This window comes from Bactrocera latifrons, unplaced genomic scaffold (assembly GCF_001853355.1).
Source record: "Bactrocera latifrons isolate USDA-ARS-PBARC rearing strain unplaced genomic scaffold, ASM185335v1 scaffold_0, whole genome shotgun sequence".
Classification (NCBI taxonomy): domain Eukaryota; kingdom Metazoa; phylum Arthropoda; class Insecta; order Diptera; family Tephritidae; genus Bactrocera; species Bactrocera latifrons.
Window position 1 is genome coordinate 2,591,888 of NW_017534406.1, and position 24,225 is coordinate 2,616,112.

At 34.7% G+C, this 24,225-nt stretch overlaps 7 protein-coding genes across 7 annotated transcripts; 3 read left to right on the top strand and 4 right to left on the bottom strand.

Annotated features, from left to right (window-relative positions):
- Positions 1-11,132: 11,132 nt before the first annotated feature.
- Positions 11,133-12,958, bottom strand: LOC108976326 (translocon-associated protein subunit alpha). Its single transcript, XM_018945757.1, has 3 exons — positions 12,747-12,958; positions 11,795-12,511; positions 11,133-11,719 (listed from the first exon to the last, which is right to left on the bottom strand). Exons 1-3 carry the CDS (start codon positions 12,808-12,810, stop codon positions 11,607-11,609), a joined length of 894 nt encoding a protein of 297 aa, XP_018801302.1. The 5' UTR covers positions 12,811-12,958; the 3' UTR covers positions 11,133-11,606.
- Positions 12,959-13,702: 744 nt separating this feature from the next.
- LOC108972529 (40S ribosomal protein S28) lies at positions 13,703-14,192 on the top strand. Its single transcript, XM_018939186.1, has 2 exons — positions 13,703-14,043; positions 14,109-14,192. Exon 1 carries the CDS (start codon positions 13,802-13,804, stop codon positions 13,997-13,999), a length of 198 nt encoding a protein of 65 aa, XP_018794731.1. The 5' UTR covers positions 13,703-13,801; the 3' UTR covers positions 14,000-14,043; positions 14,109-14,192.
- A 6-nt stretch (positions 14,193-14,198) lies between these two features.
- LOC108972452 lies at positions 14,199-15,107 on the bottom strand. The gene is made up of 2 exons (XM_018939077.1): positions 14,732-15,107; positions 14,199-14,673 (listed from the first exon to the last, which is right to left on the bottom strand). The coding sequence occupies exons 1-2, from the start codon at positions 15,019-15,021 to the stop codon at positions 14,334-14,336; spliced, it is 630 nt and encodes a 209-aa protein (XP_018794622.1). The 5' UTR covers positions 15,022-15,107; the 3' UTR covers positions 14,199-14,333.
- A 17-nt stretch (positions 15,108-15,124) lies between these two features.
- Positions 15,125-16,343, bottom strand: LOC108972381. Its single transcript, XM_018938973.1, has 3 exons — positions 15,884-16,343; positions 15,707-15,811; positions 15,125-15,648 (listed from the first exon to the last, which is right to left on the bottom strand). Exons 1-3 carry the CDS (start codon positions 16,240-16,242, stop codon positions 15,282-15,284), a joined length of 831 nt encoding a protein of 276 aa, XP_018794518.1. The 5' UTR covers positions 16,243-16,343; the 3' UTR covers positions 15,125-15,281.
- Positions 16,344-16,474: 131 nt separating this feature from the next.
- Positions 16,475-18,165, top strand: LOC108965656 (alanyl-tRNA editing protein Aarsd1-B; the record flags this gene model as incomplete). The annotated part of the gene is made up of 3 exons (XM_018928589.1): positions 16,475-16,987; positions 17,316-17,572; positions 17,635-18,165. Coding segments are annotated over 3 exons (1,227 nt in total), but the record flags the coding sequence as incomplete, so codon positions are not given.
- Positions 18,138-18,896, bottom strand: LOC108972616 (uncharacterized protein C19orf52 homolog). The gene has a single exon (XM_018939309.1). It carries the CDS (start codon positions 18,811-18,813, stop codon positions 18,238-18,240), a length of 576 nt encoding a protein of 191 aa, XP_018794854.1. The 5' UTR covers positions 18,814-18,896; the 3' UTR covers positions 18,138-18,237.
- Positions 18,897-19,312: 416 nt separating this feature from the next.
- Positions 19,313-22,311, top strand: LOC108972686. Its single transcript, XM_018939429.1, has 5 exons — positions 19,313-19,453; positions 19,507-19,852; positions 20,032-20,226; positions 20,303-21,535; positions 21,605-22,311. The coding sequence occupies exons 1-5, from the start codon at positions 19,394-19,396 to the stop codon at positions 22,219-22,221; spliced, it is 2,451 nt and encodes an 816-aa protein (XP_018794974.1). The 5' UTR covers positions 19,313-19,393; the 3' UTR covers positions 22,222-22,311.
- Positions 22,312-24,225: the final 1,914 nt, after the last annotated feature.

Consider the following 24,225-nt stretch of genomic DNA (forward strand, 5'->3'; position numbering starts at 1 on the left):
TATTTGCGAGTTAAAAATTCAAAATTACACAATTCTTATTTAAATTTTTATAATGCCATCAATCTAGTCATTTCGCTATCAAACACATAACTTCATATTATGTTATATTTGATTTTCACACAAAATTTGAGCAAATATTTTTTTATTTTTCATATTTCAAACAATTTTAAATTCTTAAGTTTATTGTACCAACTTTTCTAAGCACACTTAACTATTTCATTACACCACACCACATCATAAACACAATTCTGCGATTTTTTTTATTCATTTGTTTATTATTATTATTAATTTTTCTCCCACACTGTAATTGAATCGCACCAACCTTTTCAAATTATTGACCGTTAATACTGTATCAATCTACCACACGTTTGGCGAATCAGATAATTACCAAAAAACATGGAGGTCACAATAACAAATAAACTTTTCAGTTGTTGTTGCTGTAGTAGCACACTATCTCTAAAACAAATCACTGTAATTGAGATGAAAGCTGATAGTACTGAAATATTCGTAACCTTACAACTTATCTGAACCGACCGTATTGAATGACGATAACGCTTGACGTCGTGAACGCGAATGAATTCGAATTGAGAAGCAGAACTGCATTTTAACAGCATGTACAATGTTTGCATTAACATGAGCGCCAACAATGACAATAACAATTATTTTATCTACGTATATTCTCTGGACCAGCGCGTGATAACAATGTCAGCTTAACAGAGTTACGAATTGGTGACAATGTCGCTAACAGCGAATGAAGCGCTGAGAACCAAAGCCGCAATAATTTTAACGCATGGGTGCACAAGTTATCATACTGTTATGGTAATTTATATAACAGAAGCCAAACTGTTGCGCTGTACTCAATGTATTGGGAAATAGATGTATGCAAATCCTGTAAGATAATTATGTTCTCTAACTACCTACGACGTTCAAGTGACTTTTGCCAGCTAACATATGCGTTGAACAGCGTAGGAGATTAAAATACAGGTGAAATAGAGGTTAGTTTGGACTTCAAACAGACTGAATATAAAATGACAAAATTTTTGAGTAGCGTTAAAATTAGATTTATGTAGCGTTCAAATGTGTAGAGTATAGTTGAATGTTTTATAAAAATTGGAAAATTGCATCCTCTTGCAAAATATCAAAAGATTTTTGAGACAAAAAGAGACAAAGTGATTATTTAATATTAAAGTGCTTTATGAAAGCTTACAACGAGAGTTTTTTTATATTAGAATTCAAGTTCAAAAAAAATTCAGTTAAAATAAATTAATAAGACTAACGAATTATTACATTATGTGTATTGAACTCAAGCGCTTAAGGAAAACTTGCGTCGAAAAATATTTTAAAACAGAGTTGCCCTCTTTCGGAAAATTTAATTGAACAAAATTGGTGAGACCAACCAGTTATTACGATATTTGTAGTAAACTCATGACGTTTAAGAAACTTTGCATTGGAAAAAATTTTAGAGAAGAGTTGCCAACTTTAAAAAAAAATAATTCAACAAAATTGACAAGACCAACGAGTTATTACGATATTGGTATTGAACTCAAGTGGTTTAAAAAAGCGTACATATGAAGGTGATATAAAACAGAGTTGCTAATTGTTCGAAATATTCAGTTTAATAAAATGGAAAAATCAAGGAAATATGTGCATTAGTATTAAAGAATTTTTAATATAATGATAATTATTATTATAATATGAATATCAGACTATAAAAAATTAGAACGACAGAAGTAGGAGTTGCCACCTGTTTCATAATGTCAATTCAATAAAATTGATAATACAATATGGGTATTACACTGAAATAGTTTAAAATATTTACTTATTTAAGGTGATAAGTTGAATAGGGTTGCAACCTCTTTCGAAATTAACAAATTAAAAGCAGTATTTCATTATTGATATAAAATAAAAAAATATTTTATAAAAATTTCTACGTACTTAGAAATACTATCTAGCAGTTATGACATGTTTCAAAATTCAGAGGATGCCCTTAATACTTATTCCTCTCCTTATTGAATTTAATATTAACATAATATGCACACAGAGAACATACTCTTCATTGTATCTCAGCAACTTAAGGTTGCCCTAGTAATGTTCAAATATTTATCCCTTCACATAAACACATATGCACATACTTTTATACCATAACTACGTACATACAAAAGCATTGAGTGCGAATGGCAGCACCTTTATCAACAGGCATTCGCATACACGTATACAATCTCATGCAATTGAAATGCTGACAATGCCAACAGCTGTCATTGACGACATTGTCTACTCCCATTGTTAGGTAGCACTGTTCACAGTCCTTGATAATAACATAAGCTTAAATATGTATGACATTTATAATATACTTGCTGCACAGACCTTCAGACGCACAGAGGCACATCCGTCTGTTAGTACTGTAATTTTTCGCTCTCAAAGAGGACGAATAAAGGAAAGCATTGTGTATATAAATAGCTCCAGAAGCTTTCTTGTCAACAGCATGCTCCTTTTGTTTTATTAACAGCGCGACAGAAATACACTTTCCCCAGGCTATGTGGTCAACAGAAATATATTAACAGCATTTAACTTTAACAGTGTTTAGTACATTGCCCAGGCTATGTGGTTAACATAAATATATTAACAGAATTTACTTTAACAGTTGACGGGAAAATGTTAACAAACCTTACAAATAATGACACTTAAAATTTTTAAATAATATTTAAAATAAAATATCTGTAAATTTCGTAAGAGTAATAATATTTAAGTATGTAACTGTGAAACTTTTTTACGCTATTCTCTTCAAGAAATATAGCACTTCCTCATCAATTAATATGTACTTTAGTTTCACAATATGCTCCGAACCTGCAACCTAGCGCCTATAAGTCAACCACAAGTGTACAAAACTTTGCTGTTAATATTTTTATAGTAATTTTGCAGCACTGTTAGCAACATCATTTACCCCTTCGACATAAACATTAAATCTGCATGATAATTCTCTCAACAGCTCGCAGCGTCTTTTTTCTTCTTTTTTCTTTCCTGATGCTGTTAGCTTGTTTTCTTTTTTTATTATTTTCAATAACTTTTCAAAGCATATCTGCTATTTCACTCGCTCAGTAGCAACTCTGTGTACGCCGCTAATAAAGTTTTTGTCACTCGCTTTCTTTGGAAATATACTATAAAAAAATATATACATATGTATAAGTATGCCTGTATATACATAAATCTGTATGTATTCGCAAACATATATAGTTGCTTTATTTATTTACATTTGGTTAGCGTTATTCAATGTCGCAATCCCACCACTTCCTGCCACTGCCGCACTTTCGTCCGCCATAATCCTTCATATGCGCACTTTTGTTTGACATAAATTTGCGCACAAGTGTGTTTGTTTGAAAAATTTCCACTTTTATTTTTCACTTTCACCAAGCGATAAACATTCGATCAGTCAGTGCTGGAGCACTGCAGCATAAGTGACTTTTCGTATGAAATTCATTTTGATTTCATTTTCATTTTGAGTTCGCCGTTAAACGTATTAGTGTATTTAATAACTGAGCAAATCAAATAACCACTCTAAAGCGATTTACTTTTATTGGCATGGCTTGGGGGGAGACTTAAAATATATACATACACACAAATGTGTGATTGCACAGGTGTGCAAATAATAATTGTGGAGTACTAATGTGTTCACAACGCAGTTGTTGGAAATCCTTGAAATATTATTTCACTGATAGCTGATTGTATGAGCTTAATGAAGTTCTATTAGGGAAAATATAGAAAAGAGTATAGAATATTAATAATCATTTAACCAAATATTACCTAAATATCGAATGTCAAGCGTTTAGTCTTTTTTTTCTTTCCCGGTTTCATTTTTCCCAGTTTCTCAGAAAATAGACAAAAGGAAGAAAAGGTGGGTAGTTGGAGTGGATGTCTGACGATGTACCTAAACCTTTAGGAGGCTTATTCTTGAAAAAAGTCACGCAAGCCACCAATGAAATTTGTGAAGTTTACGGATGGGATGCCGTATCAGTTCGTGTAGCACAACAATGGTTCTCGCTTCCGTTCTGGAAACTTCGATGTGAAAGATGCATATCGCTCTGGTCGACCTATGGTAGAAAAAGTCGGTAAAATTATGGAAAAAATTGACCAAGACCGTCATAAAAACAACCACGACATCGCTAAAGAAGTAAACATACATCATCAACGGTTTTGAACCATTTATAAAAGACTGGCTACAAAAATAACCTCGATGTTTGAGTACCTCATGAATTGTCTGTGAAAAATTTAATGGACGGAATTTACATATACGATTCTTTGCTGAAACGAAATGATATCGCACCATTTGCGAAAAATGCACCATGACTTGTTAAGCTCAACAAATGGTCGCACAGCCAGGATTGACACCTCGAAAGGTTAGAAAGAGCTTGGCTGGGAAGTTTTGATGCATTCACCATATAGCCCGGACCTTGCACTATCAGACCACCATTTGTTTCGGTCAATGCAGAACTCCCTTAATGGAGTAAAGGTGCCTTCAAAAGAAGCCAGTGAAAATTACTTGTTGCAGTTTTTCGCCGAGAAACTGGAAAAGTTTTACACTCATGGAATAATGTGTCAAAATAGTACATATTTGGTTCATTAAAGTTCATTATAAATATAAAAAATGAGTTGAAGTTTGATTTGAAATACGAAACGGCTTTTTCGACTACCCATTATACTTCTTGTTAAGAGGAAACTCCCTCTTTAATTGCTGTGATCTCCAGTGAAAGGTACAGTGTTGATGGTAGACGAAAGGCTTTACTGGAATATAATTTTTGTGAACTACCACATTTCCCTTTCGATTATCTAGTTTGAACTTCTACTTATAAATGCTTATCCCTGCGTTCCTGACCACTCCTTCTTTTTCTCACTATCCTCTGGAAGGGAAGGCAATATTGGGAGCCCAATTTAAGTTTCATTCTTTAGAATTTCGAAAAGCCATGGTATTGGGTTGAAACTGGAGCTCATTCCTTTCCTGGAATACCCTTTATTACGGGCGACTTTTGGGGAGAATTCCCTCAGTCAAAGGGCTGACTTCTCAGCTCAGTTGCTTAAAAAACAAGTCTGCGGCCCGTAATGAAACAAATGGTTAGGTTTTTTAAGACTTTATATCTCATAAATGGTTCATGTAATGTCATATGTGTAAGACGTCTGACCGTGATTAATTGAATTATTACAGTATGACTTTTAATTATGCTTAAAGATTTGTCATAAACTCGATAAGTAGGCTATTGGAGCTTAGATCATTAGAATTTTAGTATTTATGTTTCCCCCATTTCTATGTTATTATAACTACAAAAGTCCAAAATCAAGCAGACTTCCTCGGTACTGCTTGATCTGCGTAATTAGCATGCACCGAAATGTGTATAGATTGAAGAGCATTCCCGAAATCCCTAAAATTAAAGAACATTTGTTCTGTTCAACAACCACTATATGCTGATTATTTAATGAACGAACTGCGAACTGTGTTGAGAAAAGTTTCATTGTTAATTAATCTTAACTAATGTGGTAAATACGGCTATAATCACGTAAGCGGTGTCTGCGCTAGTGAAGAAGAAGAATGTGGCAAATTATGAAACAAATATAAATTGTTAAAGGTAAATATTAATATTTAATCGTTTTATGATAAACATATGTTTTTTCAGTTCTAGACAAATTTGATTTCTTAAGGCTTGCTGAGTTCCGCAACGCATGTAAAAATATTTTTAAATACAATCCATTTTCAATTGTATGTTTGTTGGCCTTCTGGCATATGAAGAACCAACAAGTTGTTGTAGCTTCTACTTTTATTTACGTATACAGAAAATACTAGCAAATCCAAACCATTTTCTATATACGTGCAACATTTGTATATAAATGAGTATGGCCAAGCTTTCAAAAATAAGTATTCATAGATAAAATGTATCTACTTTTCATGTACACACTAGAATCTGTATAGTGCTTGAGTGAGCGATTCTAATGCAAACCACTCAATCCAAAACTCAATTAGCGCTCTCTAAAATACGCCGACTTCGAGCTTGCAAAGTTCCATTCAGAAGAGCTTAGAAAAGCACAGAGAAGTGCTTAAAGCGCAAAACTAAAGCCGCCACAATAACTAATTCACCATACCTCGAATCGAAATTTGAAAATTTAAGTAAATGTAAACTAAGAGCAAAACTCAGTTTTATTTAACAGCGCTGTTAGTCAATATATTTATCGGAGCAGCTGTATGTAAACGGCGTGAGAAGTCCGCTGTAACTTTGCATAGACACCAAAGTGGTCGAAATTCTTTTCATTTGCAGCATCGTGTTGAATATGTATGTATTTATTTTTGATAATCAAAGCCGCATTCTGCTGAGTTAAACTCTAGTTCCAACTCAAAAGTGATAAAAATCATTTAGCATGCTTCGTTGCCATAACAATAATACTCGCAAATAAACATTAAGTTTAAGCGACAAATACACATATATCTTATACATAAGGGTTTACTTTACTTCTCCATTTTTTTTTTTATATCTTGATCATGCATTTTTTTCCTCTATCAAAAAAGCTGCTCATTTGTCGGAACCGCTGGTATCGGACTACTTTGGCTTATACTGAACGATCAGAATTTACTTCCAGTACGGAAAACTCTTTTATTTGAGGAGATATTTTCACGAAATTCTCCTYTTTTTCTGCTTCAACAGGCGAGTGCTGCACCGAATACGTTCAGAGCTGGAGTGTTCTCTTCCATTCGGACGACATGACCAAGCCAGCGTAGCCGCTGTTCTTTAATTCGCTAAACTATGTCAATCTCGTCCTATATCTCGTAAAGCTCATCCTTCTATCGACTGCGGTATTGGCCGTTGATAATGCGCAAATCACCATAAATCTTCCGCAGAACCTTCCTCTGTCATCTTTCATACCTTAGCACCATACAACAGAACGGGAATGAGGAGTGACTTGTAGAATTTGGTATTTGTTTGTCGGGAGAAGACTTCACTTCTCAATTGGCTATTAAGTCCGAAATAGCACCTGTTGGCAAGAGTTATTCTTTGTTGGATTTCGAGGCAGACACTGTTGTTGGCGTTAATACAGGTTCCAAGACAGCAAAAATCGCGAGTGCGACGACTATTTTTTTGATGACGGGAGATATATGGTCTTGAACTCGTTTACTGCCAGACCCATTTGCTTCCCTTCCTGATCCATTCTGTAGAAAGCAGAACTAAGTACGCGTTTGTTATGGCTATTGATATCGATGCCGTTGTTGTACGGCAGCAGTTGGAAACTCTTATAGAAGGTTGTACCTACCCTATTCAGATATGCAGCTCGAATTATTTTCTCCATGAGTAGATTGAAGAAGGTATCGAACGGCTCGGAGAGGTAAATATCTTTTTAGTTGTTGATTTTCCAGTCCTAAGGCCACACTGATAAGGACCAATCAGTTTGTTAACGGTGCGCTCGATAGAACCTTTTATACAATGTTGTTAAGGCTTATCGAAGATTGTGGGGTCTCCCTTATCGTATATTGGGCAGAACACACTTAAATTCCATCGTCGGGCTTGCTTTCGTCCGACCATATTCTACAAAGAAGCTGATGCAAGCACCTTATCAGTTCTTTCATTAATATTTGACTTGTTGCGAGGCAGGCAGTCTGTTTTTTGTTCACTGCGACACGGCACTCTGCTTTACAACCTGAACTATGAAAATCGTGTGTGTTTTTGTATTTGTGAAAAGTATGCTATATTTTTTTGTTTTTGCAACCGTTCCCTGCAATTTTACTCTTTGTCCTCAAACATTTTCAATTTAAACCGTGTGCAAATTATCCATTTTTCATAAAAATGTTCTTCTAAAAGTTATCTTTTAAAAGTCATATAGTACACCATGTCGTATGAGCAACACAGGAAATACAAATTACTTGAATGAATGCTCAGATCATTTGACGTATAACTTTAACTTCATAAAACTTTTAAATGAATATTTTTATGGAAAATTTTAAAAAATATTTTATTTAGGCAATGCTTAAATTAAAACTAAATGGGATGCTTATTTCAATGTCAAAAACTAAAGCAAAAAACTAAACAAATTTATAAATAACGGATGCCCTAATATACTATACTTGTACTCGTATATATACAGGCGTTGTATAATGATACAATATTTTGATATACCGTTATTTATATTCCTAAAAGTCTTGCCTTGCACGTGTTAATATATTTACTACTTAATTCACTGGGTTTTGTAGTTGTGAAGTTGAAGTTCTTTTAATTGTTTTCCAAATGGTAAATGCGTTGCGATATATGTAGAAGGTGAATGAAGTGCGACTGCTAATTAGAAGCAGTTGTTTAAAGAATTAAATTTCCTTCTGGTGCTAATTTTTACTAATAATATTGTTGACCATCGCTCGAAAAGGCCCAAAAAAGAATACCACTGACATTCTACATAAAACTCAAGACGAATATAATGGCCAAATATACAAGAAAACAATTTCCCAGCTTTTGGTCGGGAATTTGAACTTCACGGTAGGACAGCACGCAGCAACCCACTTTTGACTCAAATTCGTAGAAACAACGCGATTCCGGTGGTCAAAGGTATGTTCGCCGAGCAATCTATTAAGAATTTGATCTTTGCTATGTTTCACGCGTAGTGAAGCGAAAATTTTGCTTAAGATATATGTATATATTTTCCAAATTTGAAGATTTACTCGTCTAATGGAAAATATCAAAAAATTCCATGTTATATATAATGGCAAAAACTAAAGCTTCAGTGAGTGTTGGCAAAATGGAAATCAGAATTGGTAAATAACCAATACCCTAATATGCATATACAAGGATATGTAGGTGCGTATATTTTAATTTATGTAACTATGAGTGTATGTTCGTGTGCTTTTTTCACTCTTTACATTGTTCAGCACATTTACGCTAAACGGTAATTACAAATCCATTACCGTTTATGGCTTTTTAGCAAAGCGCGAATGTGAACCGATTATCTTTGTATACTTGAGCTGTCCTTTAATGATGCGATTGGTTACAAGCAGTATGCGAGCAATTAACCTCGTTATACTATATATGTATGTATATTACGATGTAGTCTTTTTAATCGTCGATTTAGATGATCTTTTACGGCTTATGATATATCCTTTATCCCATAAAATATTTTTAGAATCATTTAAGTGATCAATACAAAACATACGTATATCATAAGTTTATTAAGCCACTTGTTGCAGGAACGAGAAATTGAAAAGGCACCTTGAGATCTCCCACCCTGTGACCCAATTTTTTCTATATTGGAACCGTGGAATACAGATATAGTGATGTAATCTGTAAATTGTAACGATTCAATTCTACACATCCGATAAGATGATATGTCCATATAGGCGCTGAGCTTAGGTTCAGTTCGCCAACAGTTTGAGATGGCTTCTTGTCTCTTTGTCATATGAAAGACGTTAAGGGAGCTTCTGAGTCATAGTGTGTATCCTTAGTTTTTCTTACCACAATCATATAGTTTGATGAAGTGGAAAATGGAAGAAAATAAGGTGGAAACAACACACACTTCCTTTTTGACTGTCCCGCGTTTGGGAGGTCAGTACTTATACACTTGTGAGTGCATATCTCAGATACCGAACTGGCAGGAATGAAAATTAAAAGCCTGTAATTTGTATTGGCTAACAAGAGTTTTGCTAATTTATAAGTTCGAATGCAGGAGTTCTTCTTTTCTATGGATTCAGAAAGCACTAAATATAGCAGTCCACGTGCGATCGCTCTAGATCGGCCATCTAACCTAACGTAAGATAGGTTTCTACAGCGTCACATTCCCGCCTGATCTAAAAGTACATACTAAACCGCCGAACTGCTCGGATAATTCTCCGCGGTTGTAGACCATTCCCACGACAGACGAGTCTAAATAACCGGAACGGTTCTAGATTTTTATCCGGTCAACGACTATCAACTCGGCACCATTCCTCGAAATTACATCAGCGATTTTTTCTATTGCTACAACAACAACTACCAAAACTCTTGCACAAGTGACAGTGAAATCTACTTTTGAGGAAAATCAAAGGTTCATGATGAATCAAAGCTTGCGGGGTGGGTTGGGGGAATAGTACACCATCAGGAACCATTCATCTGTAGGAACTCCTTTGGTTTCTATTGAATTATTAAGTCTAACAACACCACAGAAAACTTACAACCAGCTCTGCAGTTCTCTGGGTCTTTCTTGGATAAGGTAATTTGGAAGTGGTCGAGTGAACTCGTCCACTTTTCAATGGATGTAGGAGTTCTAACTGAACACTGTCCGATCGGGATTCATGCAATAAAATTGAATATTTTATCAATTCTCAGTTGTATCAGCTGCTTGGACGAGAATACGATAGAATATTTAATAAATTGAATTAGATAATTTAATCTCAATATTTAATAAATGAATGTCCCGTATTTCCCAGATCAAAACTAAAACACCTCGAATCTCGTATTTTATGCATCCAAGTGAAATAATGGAAGTAGCTATAAAGCGTAGCGTCTAAGTGGTATGTTGTTATTGTAGAGGCAGAATTCTGCCGAATTGACAGTCCTTGGCTGGATAAAAATCCGGGTCCGTTCCGGTTACGTAGACCCGACTGTCGTGGGAACGAGTGGTATCGTTCGCCACTTTGAGAGATCAGCTATCTAACCAACAAATGGATGGTTAATTTCCGATGAAGTTTCAACCCTATAAACCAATATATATATATATATATATGTAGTTCATATATATTTAATACACTAAAGAGGATTGATTTATGGGAATCCAAAAAACCGAAAAAGTTGGCTCGAAACGAATTTTCAACCCATAATCTCTTACGAAAAAATTTTCAGAATGATCCATAGAACATTTCCCGCAAAGGCGATTTTATAGAACAAAAATCGACCACTCTAATATGCACCATATACACAGAAATTAAAACTTTTATAGAAATCGTTTTTTATTGGTTTTATTTTTTATTTTATAAATTAGTTTCGTTAATGAACATTTTCTAATTACAAATAGAAAAATCAGACATTAGCAATTCCAATGCACCAAAAACGAATGCTCAAACAATCTTTTTGATACGAAAATGAAGATGCATAAGCAAAAAAAAAACATTTAAACAAGTTTGTGTGTCTGTGTTCTAACAAAATCTCTAATATGAAACTATAAGTTGCGAGCTGATCGTAAAAGCTGCATGTTTGGTAGAAAATTTGCAACATTAAGCCCACATTATTTTACACAATTTGTTGATGGTAACTAATTTGAACTTAATACAAATTTCTCGCCTACATGAAAGGTTGTTGGTCGGTATCATTTGACGGCGCTGAGCACAGGAGTTTGGCACGTTTTAAAAAAATATAAAACAAATATAACACCAGCACTGCACTGCAACGCACATCAACACAACACCGTTTGTAATGGGAGGAGTTTTAGAGTACTATTCAGACTTAAAAATAACTTGTGTTTATCGAAATCTAATAATTCTCAAATGTCGCATATAGAAATAATAGAAACAATGTATTAAAAAATAAAAAAAAAAGATATGATTTCCAAGCGCGTAAGGCGATTATGCGTTTACATTTGAGGTGAATTTGTTGTTTTTACTGTGAAGCGACCACAGTTATAGTTTAATCATCACCGCGTTTCACTTTTCGCTGTTTGGGGCTCTGACCCTGTTTTGGGCTGCTTTGTTTGCCTGGCTTTGGCGATGTTTTTGAAGTCTTTGATTTGGGTGATTGTTCTATAAAATAAAAAAAAAAAAACAACATTTAATATTGTTTATTTGACAAACACAAGCTAAAGCTATATAACTTACGCAGCACTCGCAAAGTTTCTTGTGGTAGCCATTCATATTCGATGTTGCTGTCATTAGCGGTACCAGTTTCAATGGTCTTTTTAGCAGCAGCACGCTTCCTCTTGCCCGATGAGCCCAAAAGGTATTGTTGACCAATAACCAACAACAAGACAACAATGCCAGCTAACAGCACATATAAGAAGAAAGTTTCACCGTCAAGACCTTCATCGACCTCAGAGATCAAAACAGTTTCATTGAAAACAGCTTCAGTGAATTGAGCTCCATTACCATCGCGATAATTCAAGGCAATATTTAAACCGAAAGGACGGCCAGCAAATGTGTCTGATGGCATGAACGAATATGCAACAGTAGCTTCAGAGCCAGGTTTCACTTCACGATTGTATGCAACAGCTGAGAAGTTCTGAATGTGATAGTTGAAATCCATAGGGTAACGGAAAGATGCTTCCACAGTCTCGATAACAAATTCATTTTTGCCTTTATTTGTGAAACCGATAAGGAATTCTACGGGTTTACCACCAGGTAGATCCAATTGTTGACCCGCCGTATATAAAGGTTTTGTGAAAAGCAGATAAGTGTCAGCATAAGGCGACGTGGTCACACTAGCATCAGCATCTTCCTCATTATCAACATCATCACCGGTCACGGCACCATCTTCACCTTCTACATCTACGAGGTCATCCTCTGCCGAGCCTTCAGCGAACGCCGCAAATTTATGTGCTATGGAAGGAAAACTTGAATTAATATAACAACATACTAAAACAAATGTATGTTATCATTCTATGCAATATGTTTAATTTTAAAAATTTTAAAACAAAACACCTGAGTGTTGACAAGCCACTCAACAATGCATTTCGTCTAGCAATCGTCTGCTGCCACGTCGATGACTTCCCTCACCGCACAACTCACCAATAAAGTAAATGCTATTTATTCACGATTTTTGAATTGTACTTACGGGCATGAAATGTGCAAATTAGTGCTGGCACTACCAGCAATAAAATCAGGAAATTGCTTTTCATTTTTATTGTTTTTATCCCAGAGAAATCCCAATTGAAAATCTAATTCGAACAGTTGCGGCAAACACAGCCTGTGAATACGTTTGACAGAAAGAAAATGTTTAACAGCAAAGTGATGAACCTACCGAACAACGACGATCAACACACGAAAAACATCGGACAGCTTTCACTTGTCAAAATGCAAAGTCTCCACGATTGTTACGTGGAGCTGCACTTAACGAAACTCTTCAATCAAATTTTGACACTGGAGACGTTTTCGGAAGCGTTCTGAAAAGAGTTTTCTTGCTTCAAAATACATAGGATGAAAAAAAATAATATAATACACTTCAATAATAAAAAAGTTTAGCAATATTGAAATCTGGAAAAATGTGTACAAATTATGACCGAACAGTCCAAATAACGGGAAATTATTTAAACCCAATTTTCAACTGCGATTTCAACATAATTCATAAAATCTTCTGAGGGTGAATATCTCTCCTTTTGGGAGCGCTAAATGAAAAATTACATTTGATGTTTTGGCAGTTATTATTTGAAACTTAAAATTGAAAAATTCTCTTTTTTTTAGAGGTACTGATACCTGATACGAAAATACACCCTGCAAATTACATATTTGCGAAAGTACCGGTTAAGTACCCAAAAGTGATAGTTTAAGTTCCAATTAGTTTATAAAGGCCCGATTGCCAATTTTAATCAAAATTCTTGTATACGTTTCATTTTTATTCCCTTCCACAAAGATTTTATAAGCTCCACGCTGTGTGTGTTAAATTATCCGCTACTTATTTCTAGGCATTGTAGTTTCAGTCGCCATGACTGGCTGGGTACATTTTCAAGTAGTGAAGTGAGCTGTTCTTTGCAATTCGTGCTGCCAAGTCGTATATTCGTCAAAAATTGTCGAAAGTTGACGAAACCTCTTTCTTTTGCTTCCGGCTGTCATTTTATGCGGTTGCTGCACGTGAATTTTTTCGCGAAATATATACAAATTTTATAAAAAACCATGGATAAACCAGTTGTTTGGGCACGCGTCATGAAAGTCTTGGGTCGTACCGGTTCCCAGGGACAGTGTACACAGGTGAAAGTGGAATTCATCGGCGAACAAAACCGTCAAATTATCCGTAACGTTAAGGGACCAGTCCGTGAAGGTGATATTCTTACCCTGCTCGAATCTGAACGTGAAGCTAGAAGACTTCGTTGATTAGAAGGAGGTTGGGCGAGAAGCTTGTTTATCCGTTTTACGTGGTAAGTTAACACGCTGCATATATTTTTAAACGGTATTTAAGTTTTTGTTTTCTTTTGGATTGCAGATTTGGTACTATGTGACTTTGATTAATCCAATAGTAATAACTAACAAGCGGAATAATGAATAAACAAGTTTTTGAATAGTAAAAGAGTAGTTTGCTTTTTTGGCTATAGAATTAAGGAAGAAGTTTATTTAACTAAAAGTGTTTTGTTTACAATGGATTGCAAGAAACAAAATTATCACAAGTTACTAACAAATCATTTAAAATTTTGACGCGATTGATTCATTCCTATTGGCAAACCTGCTTTTGGCGCAAACATTTACAGTAACTTAGTCCAACAAGTAAGTATTCGTCGAAGTCTTCAGACGGCTCTAAAGCTGCTTTTAATTCCTCAAGTACAAGTAAATCCACCGGATCCAATTGATGACTTAAATATTTTAATTTTACACTAAGAGCGTGCAAATATTTAAATAAATCGTCTATCAGCTCAACAAAATATGATATTGGTTTGTGAAATGTGTCCCCAATCATGAACGGAGTTTCCATCGTTAAATCTAAATGACTGTGCAGTGAATTAAAAATAATGCATTGCTGCCGTAGTTTTCTCAAGGAATCTGAAATTCGACAACTAAAAACAAAAAACAGTTGAAAGCTTTAAATATGTTTCATAAACTCACTTTACTTACTTCGATGTACGTAAAAGATTAAGTTTATCGGAATATTCCCGCAGCAGAATGTCCTCTGTGGGACCAGAATATACCTCTGGATGCTTACAACAGCCTGTTGTGCTTATTAAAATCACATAGCGTTGAGACAAAACCCACAAACGGTTTACCGATTCTTTCTGAAGAAGCATTTCCCGTTTGGTAAGGGTCAAGTGCTCCCGAAACAGTTCTTCTAATTTGAGTAATTGCCGAAGCGTCTCCTCTTCTTTTTGATAATGTATGCGAACATGTATGTCAGTCTCACTAGTCATTATTAAAAACAAAAATCTTAAAAAATTTGTTTAAAAACGTTTGAAAGCAGATGTGTAATTAAATGACTGAAAATTGTTGATATTAATGAACTAAAGCATGAGATTATGAGCGTTGCCAGATATGTTTAAATATTTTATTGATAAAATTATTACACAGTAGTTTGCAGCCAAAGTGAAAATCTGTTCACGTTTTTTATGAAGTTTCATTAAAGCCTACTTTAGATTTATTCAGTGTTTTTTAAATATTCTTGTGCCCTGCATCACTTGCATTTGTTAACAAAATTATTAATACATTCAGGATTTTTAGTGCGCATGCAGGTACAGTTAATCTTTCCAGTTTTCATAAATTCATCAAACTTTTTATTTGGATCCAGTAAGCACCTGTAGTCCTCTATAGCATTTGGATCGCCTATGTCAAGCAATTGGGTCCAACTCTTCAAATTGCATAGTACTTTATTGAAGTACTCGAACGCATCGTCGATTAAGTTGCGGTAGTATGATAATGGACGTATTTTATAATCCCCTAAAATAATTGGACTTTGAACTGACATATCCATTTGAGAGCATACGTTATTTAATTTTCTTATGGAAGTTCGAAGTGTGTCCAATATAAAGGCCAGCCGACAACTAGAACGTAACTAGGGTTAAAAGTACCAATATTATATGGAATTAATCGCAAAATTACTTAGAATATTGAATTGTCTTCCGCTTTTTCTGAAATTTGCATTGGGCGACTTTTTCCGCCGGTATGGAGACAATGTCAGGATATGGCTTTACGCAGCCGTAATATCTAAATAAATCGATATAATATTGTATATTTTTCCATTTAAGAAAATAAATAAAATTGTTTAACAAAACTTACTGTGTTAATAATAAAAACCGTTGAGATAGCTTCCACATATCATCCAACATTTTGCGTTGGAAATCGATTTCCTTGTCTAGTTTATTTTTATAATTGCGAATTTGTTCTTCAATCAAGAGTAATTGTTTAAATACATAATTTTCCAGTCTATAATCGCAAATTGTATAAAGGGTCTCGCAATGTTCAAAATTTGGTAACATTTTGTTTAAATCCTTTGCACGTTGTTGGTATAGCCAACAGTATTTCTTGTTTTTCACGGTGACCTTTTTATCAGCATATGGTTCTGGAAGGCACCAACAGTCCAATTTGTTGCATTCGGGTGCTTGAGTTTTAAAAATTTTTCCTTCGTTGCATGCCATTGTAAACGAATAAATTTATACCGCCAAAGTAAATATGATTCTATTTTCCCTTAATTTATATTGAATTTTGAAATATATATTTTTTTAAAATTAAATTTTGTTTGTAAAATTTATAGCTACTATGTTATTTCATTATTATCTGTCTCTTATACACATCTAGATGTGTATAAGAGACAGCAAGTATTTATTAAAATGTAAATACAATGCCTGACGTTAATTTTTTGTAATTTAGTTTACATCCAAAGTTTTGTCTTGTGTAGTCGCCAAGTTGGAATGGATACCGACAGGTGAAACAAGTGCAAGACAATTGGAAGGATATAATGTAATTTGTGAGGATACAATTCTTTTTCCTGAGGGTGGTGGTCAACCATGTGATTATGGTGAAATTAATGGWTACCCAGTACGTTCTGTAGTACGTAATGGAACAGAAGCAATACATTTCGTTGAAAGTACTAAAGGTTTTGAGGAAGGTGATGTGGTAAAACAGTCGCTTGATTGGAATCGACGGTTGGATCATATGCAGCAGCATTCTGGCCAACATTTGATAACAGCGTTATTTGACAGTGAATTTAAATATGACACCACTTCTTGGTGGTTAGGAACGGACACGTCATATATAGAGCTAGATACCACACATCTAATTACTCGTGAGTCTTTAGATTTAATAGAGCAAAAGGCCAACGAGCTAATTCGTGAGGGTCGGGAGGTCAGTGTACAGTTAGTGGATCCAGAAATTGCTAAAGAGGTAATTTAGTGTTTGAAATATACATATGTATTGCCAATATAAGAGCAGTTTCAAGTGTTTCATTAACTCATCGGGCATGTGCTGCAAATCGTTTTCGCATGAAACTGCCTCCGAAACAGTACGACAAATATGTGTTTGTGTGACACTGTCATGCGAAAACGATTTGCAGCACATGCCTGTATATTCAAAATGTCTGAAATTCGGTATTTAAACCGCTTAAGGATAGTAGATAATTTCTTTTTATGTTAAATAATTTTGTTCATATTAATACGAACTCATTATTCCTTTTATTTCTTACCACAATAACTAAAAATTCTGGAATCTGAAGTTTCAAGACGCTCGTGCTCCGCGGGGATTGCCAAAAGATCATGTTGGATTGGCGCGTGTTGTACGCATTGAAGGTGTCGAGAGTAATATGTGCTGTGGTACGCATGTAAGCAATTTATCGCAGCTACAGTGCATCAAATTATTATACGCTGAAAAAGTTAAAAACGCAATAAATGTTCATTTTGTGGTGGGTGAACGTGTACTTCGGAAGCTCGGAGAGATCTTTCAACGAGAGCAGCAAATGAATTTAGTGCTAAAGTAAATATTAATGTTTATTCTTCAATTATAATTGATAATTGTCCATGATTTCATGTATCCAGAGGTGGGCCCACACAACATTTGGAATTGATACAGAAATTGCAGTTGAATTTAAAATCATCCACAAAAGCATTTCAAAAGTTGTTAAAAGATGTTGCAATTTCCGAAGCTGAGAGATTGGATAATACTCCACAGCCCTATCCGAAGTATTACTGCCTCCATCGCAAAGATGGTATAGAACCAGATTTTATTAACACATTTTTACGAAATGCGCCAGAAGGTATATTTTACTTCCTAACTGTTTCGGAAAACTCAACGAATAATGGTAAAGGTCTCATGGTACTGAGAGGTAACGAAGAAGAGGTAAAAAAATTTGGTGAACTCTTTATGGAACTTTTACAAGGCAAGGGAAATGGGCGTGAATCAAATTTTCAAGGCAAATTCAACAATGGAAGCAAGATACCAGAGTGTAATGCTATACTAGAAAAACATTTTAACGGCGATAAAAGTAAACGCTAAGATTTTTTCGCGAAACAAAGTTGTTTTGACTTTATTTTGATTTATCAAATAAAGCTGTTGTTAATTTACAAGAAGACCAATATTTTGTAAACTTTATACTTTTGGTCAAAATAATAGGAGCCAATAATCCTTAACATTAGTTGTTACTATAAATAATTAATATCGAAATTATGCATTTTCCACTCAAGTCGCCAGTAGTAATCCCAAAAGCCAATGTCTACTATATGTTTCCAAAAGTTCGTATAATCTACTTGGGTATACTTGCATATAGCCGGATAAGTGCAATCTTCCTTATCGTACAAATCTCTCCATAAAATCGTACATATACCAAGTGAAAATGTGCGAAGTTTGTTTTCATTGATGGCTATTTCCAGTTCACGGAGGTATGCTTCTGACACCGGATTGTGTAATGTTTTAGCCACCATTGACATTTGATTACTCCAACCACGTAAAGAATGCATAAATGCTTCTTCATCTGGGTTGTGTTTGGCACATTGATATAAACCATATCCCGTACCAGCATATACAAGTGCCTTTCGCGGTTTGGTGCGCGCACTTTTCACAACGTCGACAACAACATCCGTATAGTCGCTGGCAAGACCACGCCAATATTGTGCCCACTTTTCAACTACAGTACCCTTAAAACGTTCGGGCAATGTGAACTTATCGCTTATACGTGTACGTATATTCGAAAAGCGATTACTGAGCGAGAATATACGCATTTTTCTAAAATTATTTTAATAAAATAAGTGTTAGTTTTAATATTTTTTCATTTTTTTGACGTAACAGCTGATGCGTTTTTGGTTAGCGGAGAATTAAAACTTGGGATAATTTATCGATAACAAGTCGGAACATATTTGATGATAAAACTAATCAAATGATATATAAATATACAATTTATTTGTAACAATTTGGAATTTTTAATAATAATTTTTGCATTATTCTATGTTTATATTATTGGTTTGCTTACTATACACAATGGCTCTACTAATTCTAAATATTACGGCTAAATAAATTTGTTTAAAATATTTGATATTTGCAAATTTTTTACAATTTATAGCTATTTCTTCATTGCATGGTCAGCAACTATCTGTCAGTTAAGTTATCGTTAACTTAACCAAGACTCTTCCTTTTTGGTTAGAAAACGGCCCTTATAAACCCATTAGTGTTTTTTTTTTAACGAAATGGCAACCTTCTTATCAATCATCTGACTTGCGCCTTCACATCCGTTTTTGGTATGTGATCAATTGTTTTTAAGAAAATAAGGATATTGCTTTGAAATTCTATAATTAAGTTATAAAAATGCCAACTCGTCCACATAAAAGAAAGGCACAAACAAAAGAGGCTAAAAAAACAACACAAGTAAGACATCATACTAATTTAATATTGTTTTTAATTTGTTTTATTATTGAAAGGATGACGGTTGTACTAGTGATAATAAATCACAAATCACTCAACCAAATAAGTCAAGGAATGTAGCTGTTAACCCTTTAGATAGAATGTTACTTCATAACTCCGAGGAGTTAAAATTACTTCAAAAGCATTGCTTATTTCCTGCCTTCAATGTGGGGAGACATCCAGTTGAGAGCGCTGATGAATTTCGTTTGTATCCAAGTTTCAATGTTTCCATGCCATGTCCAATTTATATCGCTAGCAGTCATTACGAAAATGTGGATATATGCCATCGACGCACAATGGCAAGAGAGATATATCGCAAACGTTTGCACACATCACGGACCCGTTACCAAACAGTTCAAAAAGGTGAGATTTTAACTAATTTGTTTGAACGGGGTAAATTAAACATGATACGTGGATTGTATTACCCAAAAAATAACGGATACCCTATAAAAGAAATTTGTGATGGGTATTTTAGTTTCGTTGCAAACGCAGTTCAAGCTTTTTTTTGTGTTGCATAAACTTTTTAAATAAACTAATTTTAGTTAAAAAGTTTAAAACAAACCACAAGGAAGATCTTTATCATAATTCGTTATTTGAATTGGCCAAGCGTTTGGAGTGTGATCCTGATCCGTACTTTCACGGCAGTTATGATTATTACTACACTGGAGGAAATCTTTGTATACTGGGAGATGGACAACATGTGCTGCATGTAGATGGTAAAAATCTGGATAGCTTACGTAAGTTGTGTTTCCTATTAATTGTAAAAGTAGTATTTTTTCTTTATAACTATAAAAATTATATGCCTCCTTTCAGATTTGGGTGTGTTTCCGAAATTGAGGAGTTTTACTAGCAGCTTTCTCGATCCTATCAGTTCGCAACAATTAGAAAGTGAAGTGTTTGAGTTACGTTCTATACAAAATTTGCGTGCCGATTCCTCGATGTCGTTTGCTTTGCGACAACGCAATCGCATTAATTTATATAGTATTCCTTCCACGGGAAAAATGAAACCACTCACACTATTCAGGTCAACTTCTACGCCATTTATTAGTTTCGCGCAGTCCCCTATAGACATGAATACTTTCATTCTGACCACAATGAAGCAAGGTGTGCGAGTGTATGATGTGAATTCACGAACACCGACACTCACCGCCACACACGACATTTGCAGCAAAGATGATGCTATGCGGATAAGTTGGAATATGATACGACCATGGCAGGGTCAAACATTTTTATATGCAAACGAAAAGAAATTTTTAGTGATCGATACGCGCACCACACCGGAGCAGTGGTTAAAGAGTTGTAGCTGTGATGAAACGTCCACGTACGATTGCGATTTGATATCAACGATTGCCAAAAGTGAATTTCGGGATTTGGCATACGTGGCCACCAACCATAAATTGCATTGCTTAGATTTGCGCTACTTGGGTGGCAATATGGAATCAGGCTCCACCGCAGTTTGTCGCTGGACGCACCAGTTAGAATATGCACCTGCTTTTATGGAGACGTATCAGTTGGGCGGTGTAGAGCTTATAGCACTTAGTAGCGCCTTAGCAGATGACATGTGTATTTGTGAACTCACGCGTGAGCATGCGGCACAAATGGTTGAGGATGAACGAAAAATGGTCAACAAATCATCGGGCAAGGGTCAAATAAGAAAAAGTGTTTACAAATCTTACTGCCTGCCATATCAACCACCAACATTACAGGACGCTTATCACCAGGCGCGTTCTGTCGGTAAATGTTTGCAACCTGACGCCGACTTACCAACACGTATATCGCGTTGCAGCACGGGCTTGGCTTTCTACGATACCGCAACTTTTGCAGAATGTATTGGTGAAGAAGATTGTGATACGTTTACATTATTGCTTAGATCAAATTCGATTGGTGATGTGTTTGCACACCGCTTAATTGAGAGGGATACGCTAGAGCTGGATACACGCTTAAAGTCCACAGTTGAGGTAGAAAATACAATGTGTGAATATGCAAAGCGTGTTTGTGAGTTGACGCAGCCAAGACTGAATTGTACAGAAGTGGTTAATTTATCAGGTAAAATCACTCGAAAACAAAAACAATTTTCTTCATAAAATCTGTACTGTATTATACCTGCCATTACAGCTATGCGTAAAGTATTTCGCTGCAACACTTTGAGCATTCCACTCAACCTCGAAGAGGATGATAAGACCAAAGCAGATATAACACCCGTCCGAAAACGTGGTTTGGGACGCTGGCAGAAGCCCATACAAACACTACATTCCTACAAGGATGCTTTAGTCCAAGACATACTCGCCATTTGGGATATTGATTACGAGGATGATAAAAAGGCTGTATCTTTCTCGCATATCAAAAAGGGGTTGGGCGTTAAACCTGATCCAGCAAGTCTTGTTAGCGACTGGTTAAATGAAAATATTAAAGAAGAAAAACCGAAAATACAACAACAAGAGTCCATAAATTCGATCAGTAAATTGCAGAGCACACTGTTAGAAACTTCCGCTATGACAGTGGTACATGAAAATATTAAAATGGAGACCATCACTGATAGCGAGTACACATTTAATGCTCTAAATGCTTCATTTGTAAGTGAGTTTATGCCGCAACATCAATCCACTCAAGTCACCGAGGCGATCATAAATATGCCTGGTTCACCAACTGAACAGGAAGAGTTTATATCACTCAAACCGAAACCGAAAGAAAAACCAGTTAAAAAGAAATCAAAGTATGTTAAAGGATTTTGATAAATCGCTTGGACAGAAAATAAACATACATGTATGTGCAAGTGAAATTCATTTTACTATGTAAAAATAAGATTTTCCTTCCTGACGCTATAACTCCGGAACGCACGAACCGATTTCCACGGTTTTGCATTCGTTGGAAAGGTCTCGGGCTCCGTGAGGTTTATAGCAAAGAAAATTTCAACAGATATGCGGGGAAATCTTTTTTTTATGCAGTTTAATTTTATTTTAAACAACATTTAATTTTTATAAAAAAAAACAAATTGAAGAAAATTATTTTTATAAAGAAAAATTATATAGAAAAAAAATTTTATTTGTATAAAAAAAATTGCAAAAAACATTTGTATAAAAATGCAAAACAAGTTTATTTTTATTATTTATATATTTATATTTTATTATTTTATATTTTAATAAAATAAAGAGAAACATTAAAATTATGTATGCAAACAAATAAGTACATGTACATATAAGCACCATACTTGGCTGCTATATAGAAAAATTAATTACAACATTTTTTATTGTATTATAAAAATTCGTAAAAATCATTCACACATTAAAGCAATTTATTTTTGTGATAAAATAAAACTAATTAGTTATTGGCAAAAATAATATAAAACATTAATTTAGGCGTAGAAATATAAACATTTCGCTATTTGGCATGCTAACATATGTAACTTAATATTCTAAATCATAAATATAATTTTGTGTATATAAAGTAATTGTTATGCTTAAATTATTAACTTATTAATAATATTATTATAATTTCTTTTTATCTTTTTTTACAGCTGCACATTAAACACTTTTATAAAGCCTTTTGTTGATAGGAAACAGCCGTCTGCACTTACTTTAAGTCAACCGTTATTTTAACTTTTTTTTGGTGAACTTCAAGTAGGACATCCAAAATTTTCCATTTAGCTTGAAAGAAAATTTCATYTGAGACATCTTGAAGATCAATTTTTATCACTTCACACAGACTATCCAATTGTTTCGTGTGATCCCATGTTCGTTTAGGTGTATTCTGATTTTTAACTGCATTGGTATCGTTGATGCAATTTGATGGTTGATGTGAGGAAGCCTATAATATTCGAAAARAATATGAGTAAATTCAAATCTTCAAAAATAAGAAATATTTACCTYSGWAATTTGAGGTTYATCGGRTGTAAAAACAGAAAAAAACTGCGSRCAATCTTTTACATCCTCYTCAAGATCGTTATCAACTGTCACAGGGGCTTCATCTAATACGGTCGCTTCTTTAGGTAGCGGTGTGAAGCATTTATGACGGTATGATGCCAATGATCTTCGTGCCCTCACGCGTTGTCTCAATCGGGCATTTTCTCTTATTATATTTTGTCTTTCTTCGCCTAAGTTCTGTGAATACACTTGTTGCTGTCTTGCATGTCTTGCATGTCTTGTGCGGCGGCCGATGTTCGCACGTCGTCCTCTAGGCATTTTGAACTATATTTTAAAATTAGAGCGGTCAAATGCACGATCCACATAATTTACACAGTTCAACCTACCACCTTAAAGACAAATGAATGCTGTTGAAATTGAATAAAAATTTACACAATACACGTGATTGATGGTTTCCAATTGAAATGTTAGGAAACGAATAACTTATTTTTTTAAATCTTTTTTTTCACAATTTCACAGTGAACACAAAACCGGTTTGTCACATGAAATTAACTGAGCAGATAACAATGAGTAGCTGTCAAACACCTACGCCATCTGCTTAAAATATTGGTTTGTAGTACATGCTATGTATCAGAGATGGCGCTGTATGTAAAAAAGATTTTCCCGCTTTTCTGTTGAAAATTTTCCAGCATTTTCTTTGCTATAAACCTCTCGGAGCCCGAGACCTTTCCAACGAATGCAAAACCGTGAAAATCGGTTCGTGCGTTGTTGAGTTATAGCGTCAGGAAGGAAACCCCGACCTATTTTTATATAGTATATTTTTTTGCATTTTTTTTTTATAAAAATATTTTTTTGCGATTTATTTTTTATAAAAAT

Bases quoted from the DNA above. Each gene is read 5' to 3' on its own strand.
- LOC108976326 (XM_018945757.1), bottom strand. From the start codon at position 12,810: ATGAAAAGCAATTTCCTGATTTTATTGCTGGTAGTGCCAGCACTAATT. The intron at 12,512-12,746 runs GTAAGTACAATT...TTCCTTCCATAG, and splicing joins AATTTGCACATTTCATGCCC to CACATAAATTTGCGGCGTTC. The intron at 11,720-11,794 runs GTAAGTTATATA...TTTATTTTATAG, and splicing joins AGAAACTTTGCGAGTGCTGC to AACAATCACCCAAATCAAAG.
- LOC108972529 (XM_018939186.1), top strand. From the start codon at position 13,802: ATGGATAAACCAGTTGTTTGGGCACGCGTCATGAAAGTCTTGGGTCGT.
- LOC108972452 (XM_018939077.1), bottom strand. From the start codon at position 15,021: ATGACTAGTGAGACTGACATACATGTTCGCATACATTATCAAAAAGAA. The intron at 14,674-14,731 runs GTAAGTAAAGTG...TTTTGTTTTTAG, and splicing joins AATCTTTTACGTACATCGAA to TTGTCGAATTTCAGATTCCT.
- LOC108972381 (XM_018938973.1), bottom strand. From the start codon at position 16,242: ATGGCATGCAACGAAGGAAAAATTTTTAAAACTCAAGCACCCGAATGC. The intron at 15,812-15,883 runs GTAAGTTTTGTT...CGATTTATTTAG, and splicing joins CGGTTTTTATTATTAACACA to ATATTACGGCTGCGTAAAGC. The intron at 15,649-15,706 runs GTAATTTTGCGA...GTTACGTTCTAG, and splicing joins AAGACAATTCAATATTCTAA to TTGTCGGCTGGCCTTTATAT.
- LOC108972616 (XM_018939309.1), bottom strand. From the start codon at position 18,813: ATGCGTATATTCTCGCTCAGTAATCGCTTTTCGAATATACGTACACGT.
- LOC108972686 (XM_018939429.1), top strand. From the start codon at position 19,394: ATGCCAACTCGTCCACATAAAAGAAAGGCACAAACAAAAGAGGCTAAA. The intron at 19,853-20,031 runs GTGAGATTTTAA...AACTAATTTTAG, and splicing joins TTACCAAACAGTTCAAAAAG to TTAAAAAGTTTAAAACAAAC. The intron at 20,227-20,302 runs GTAAGTTGTGTT...GCCTCCTTTCAG, and splicing joins TAAAAATCTGGATAGCTTAC to ATTTGGGTGTGTTTCCGAAA.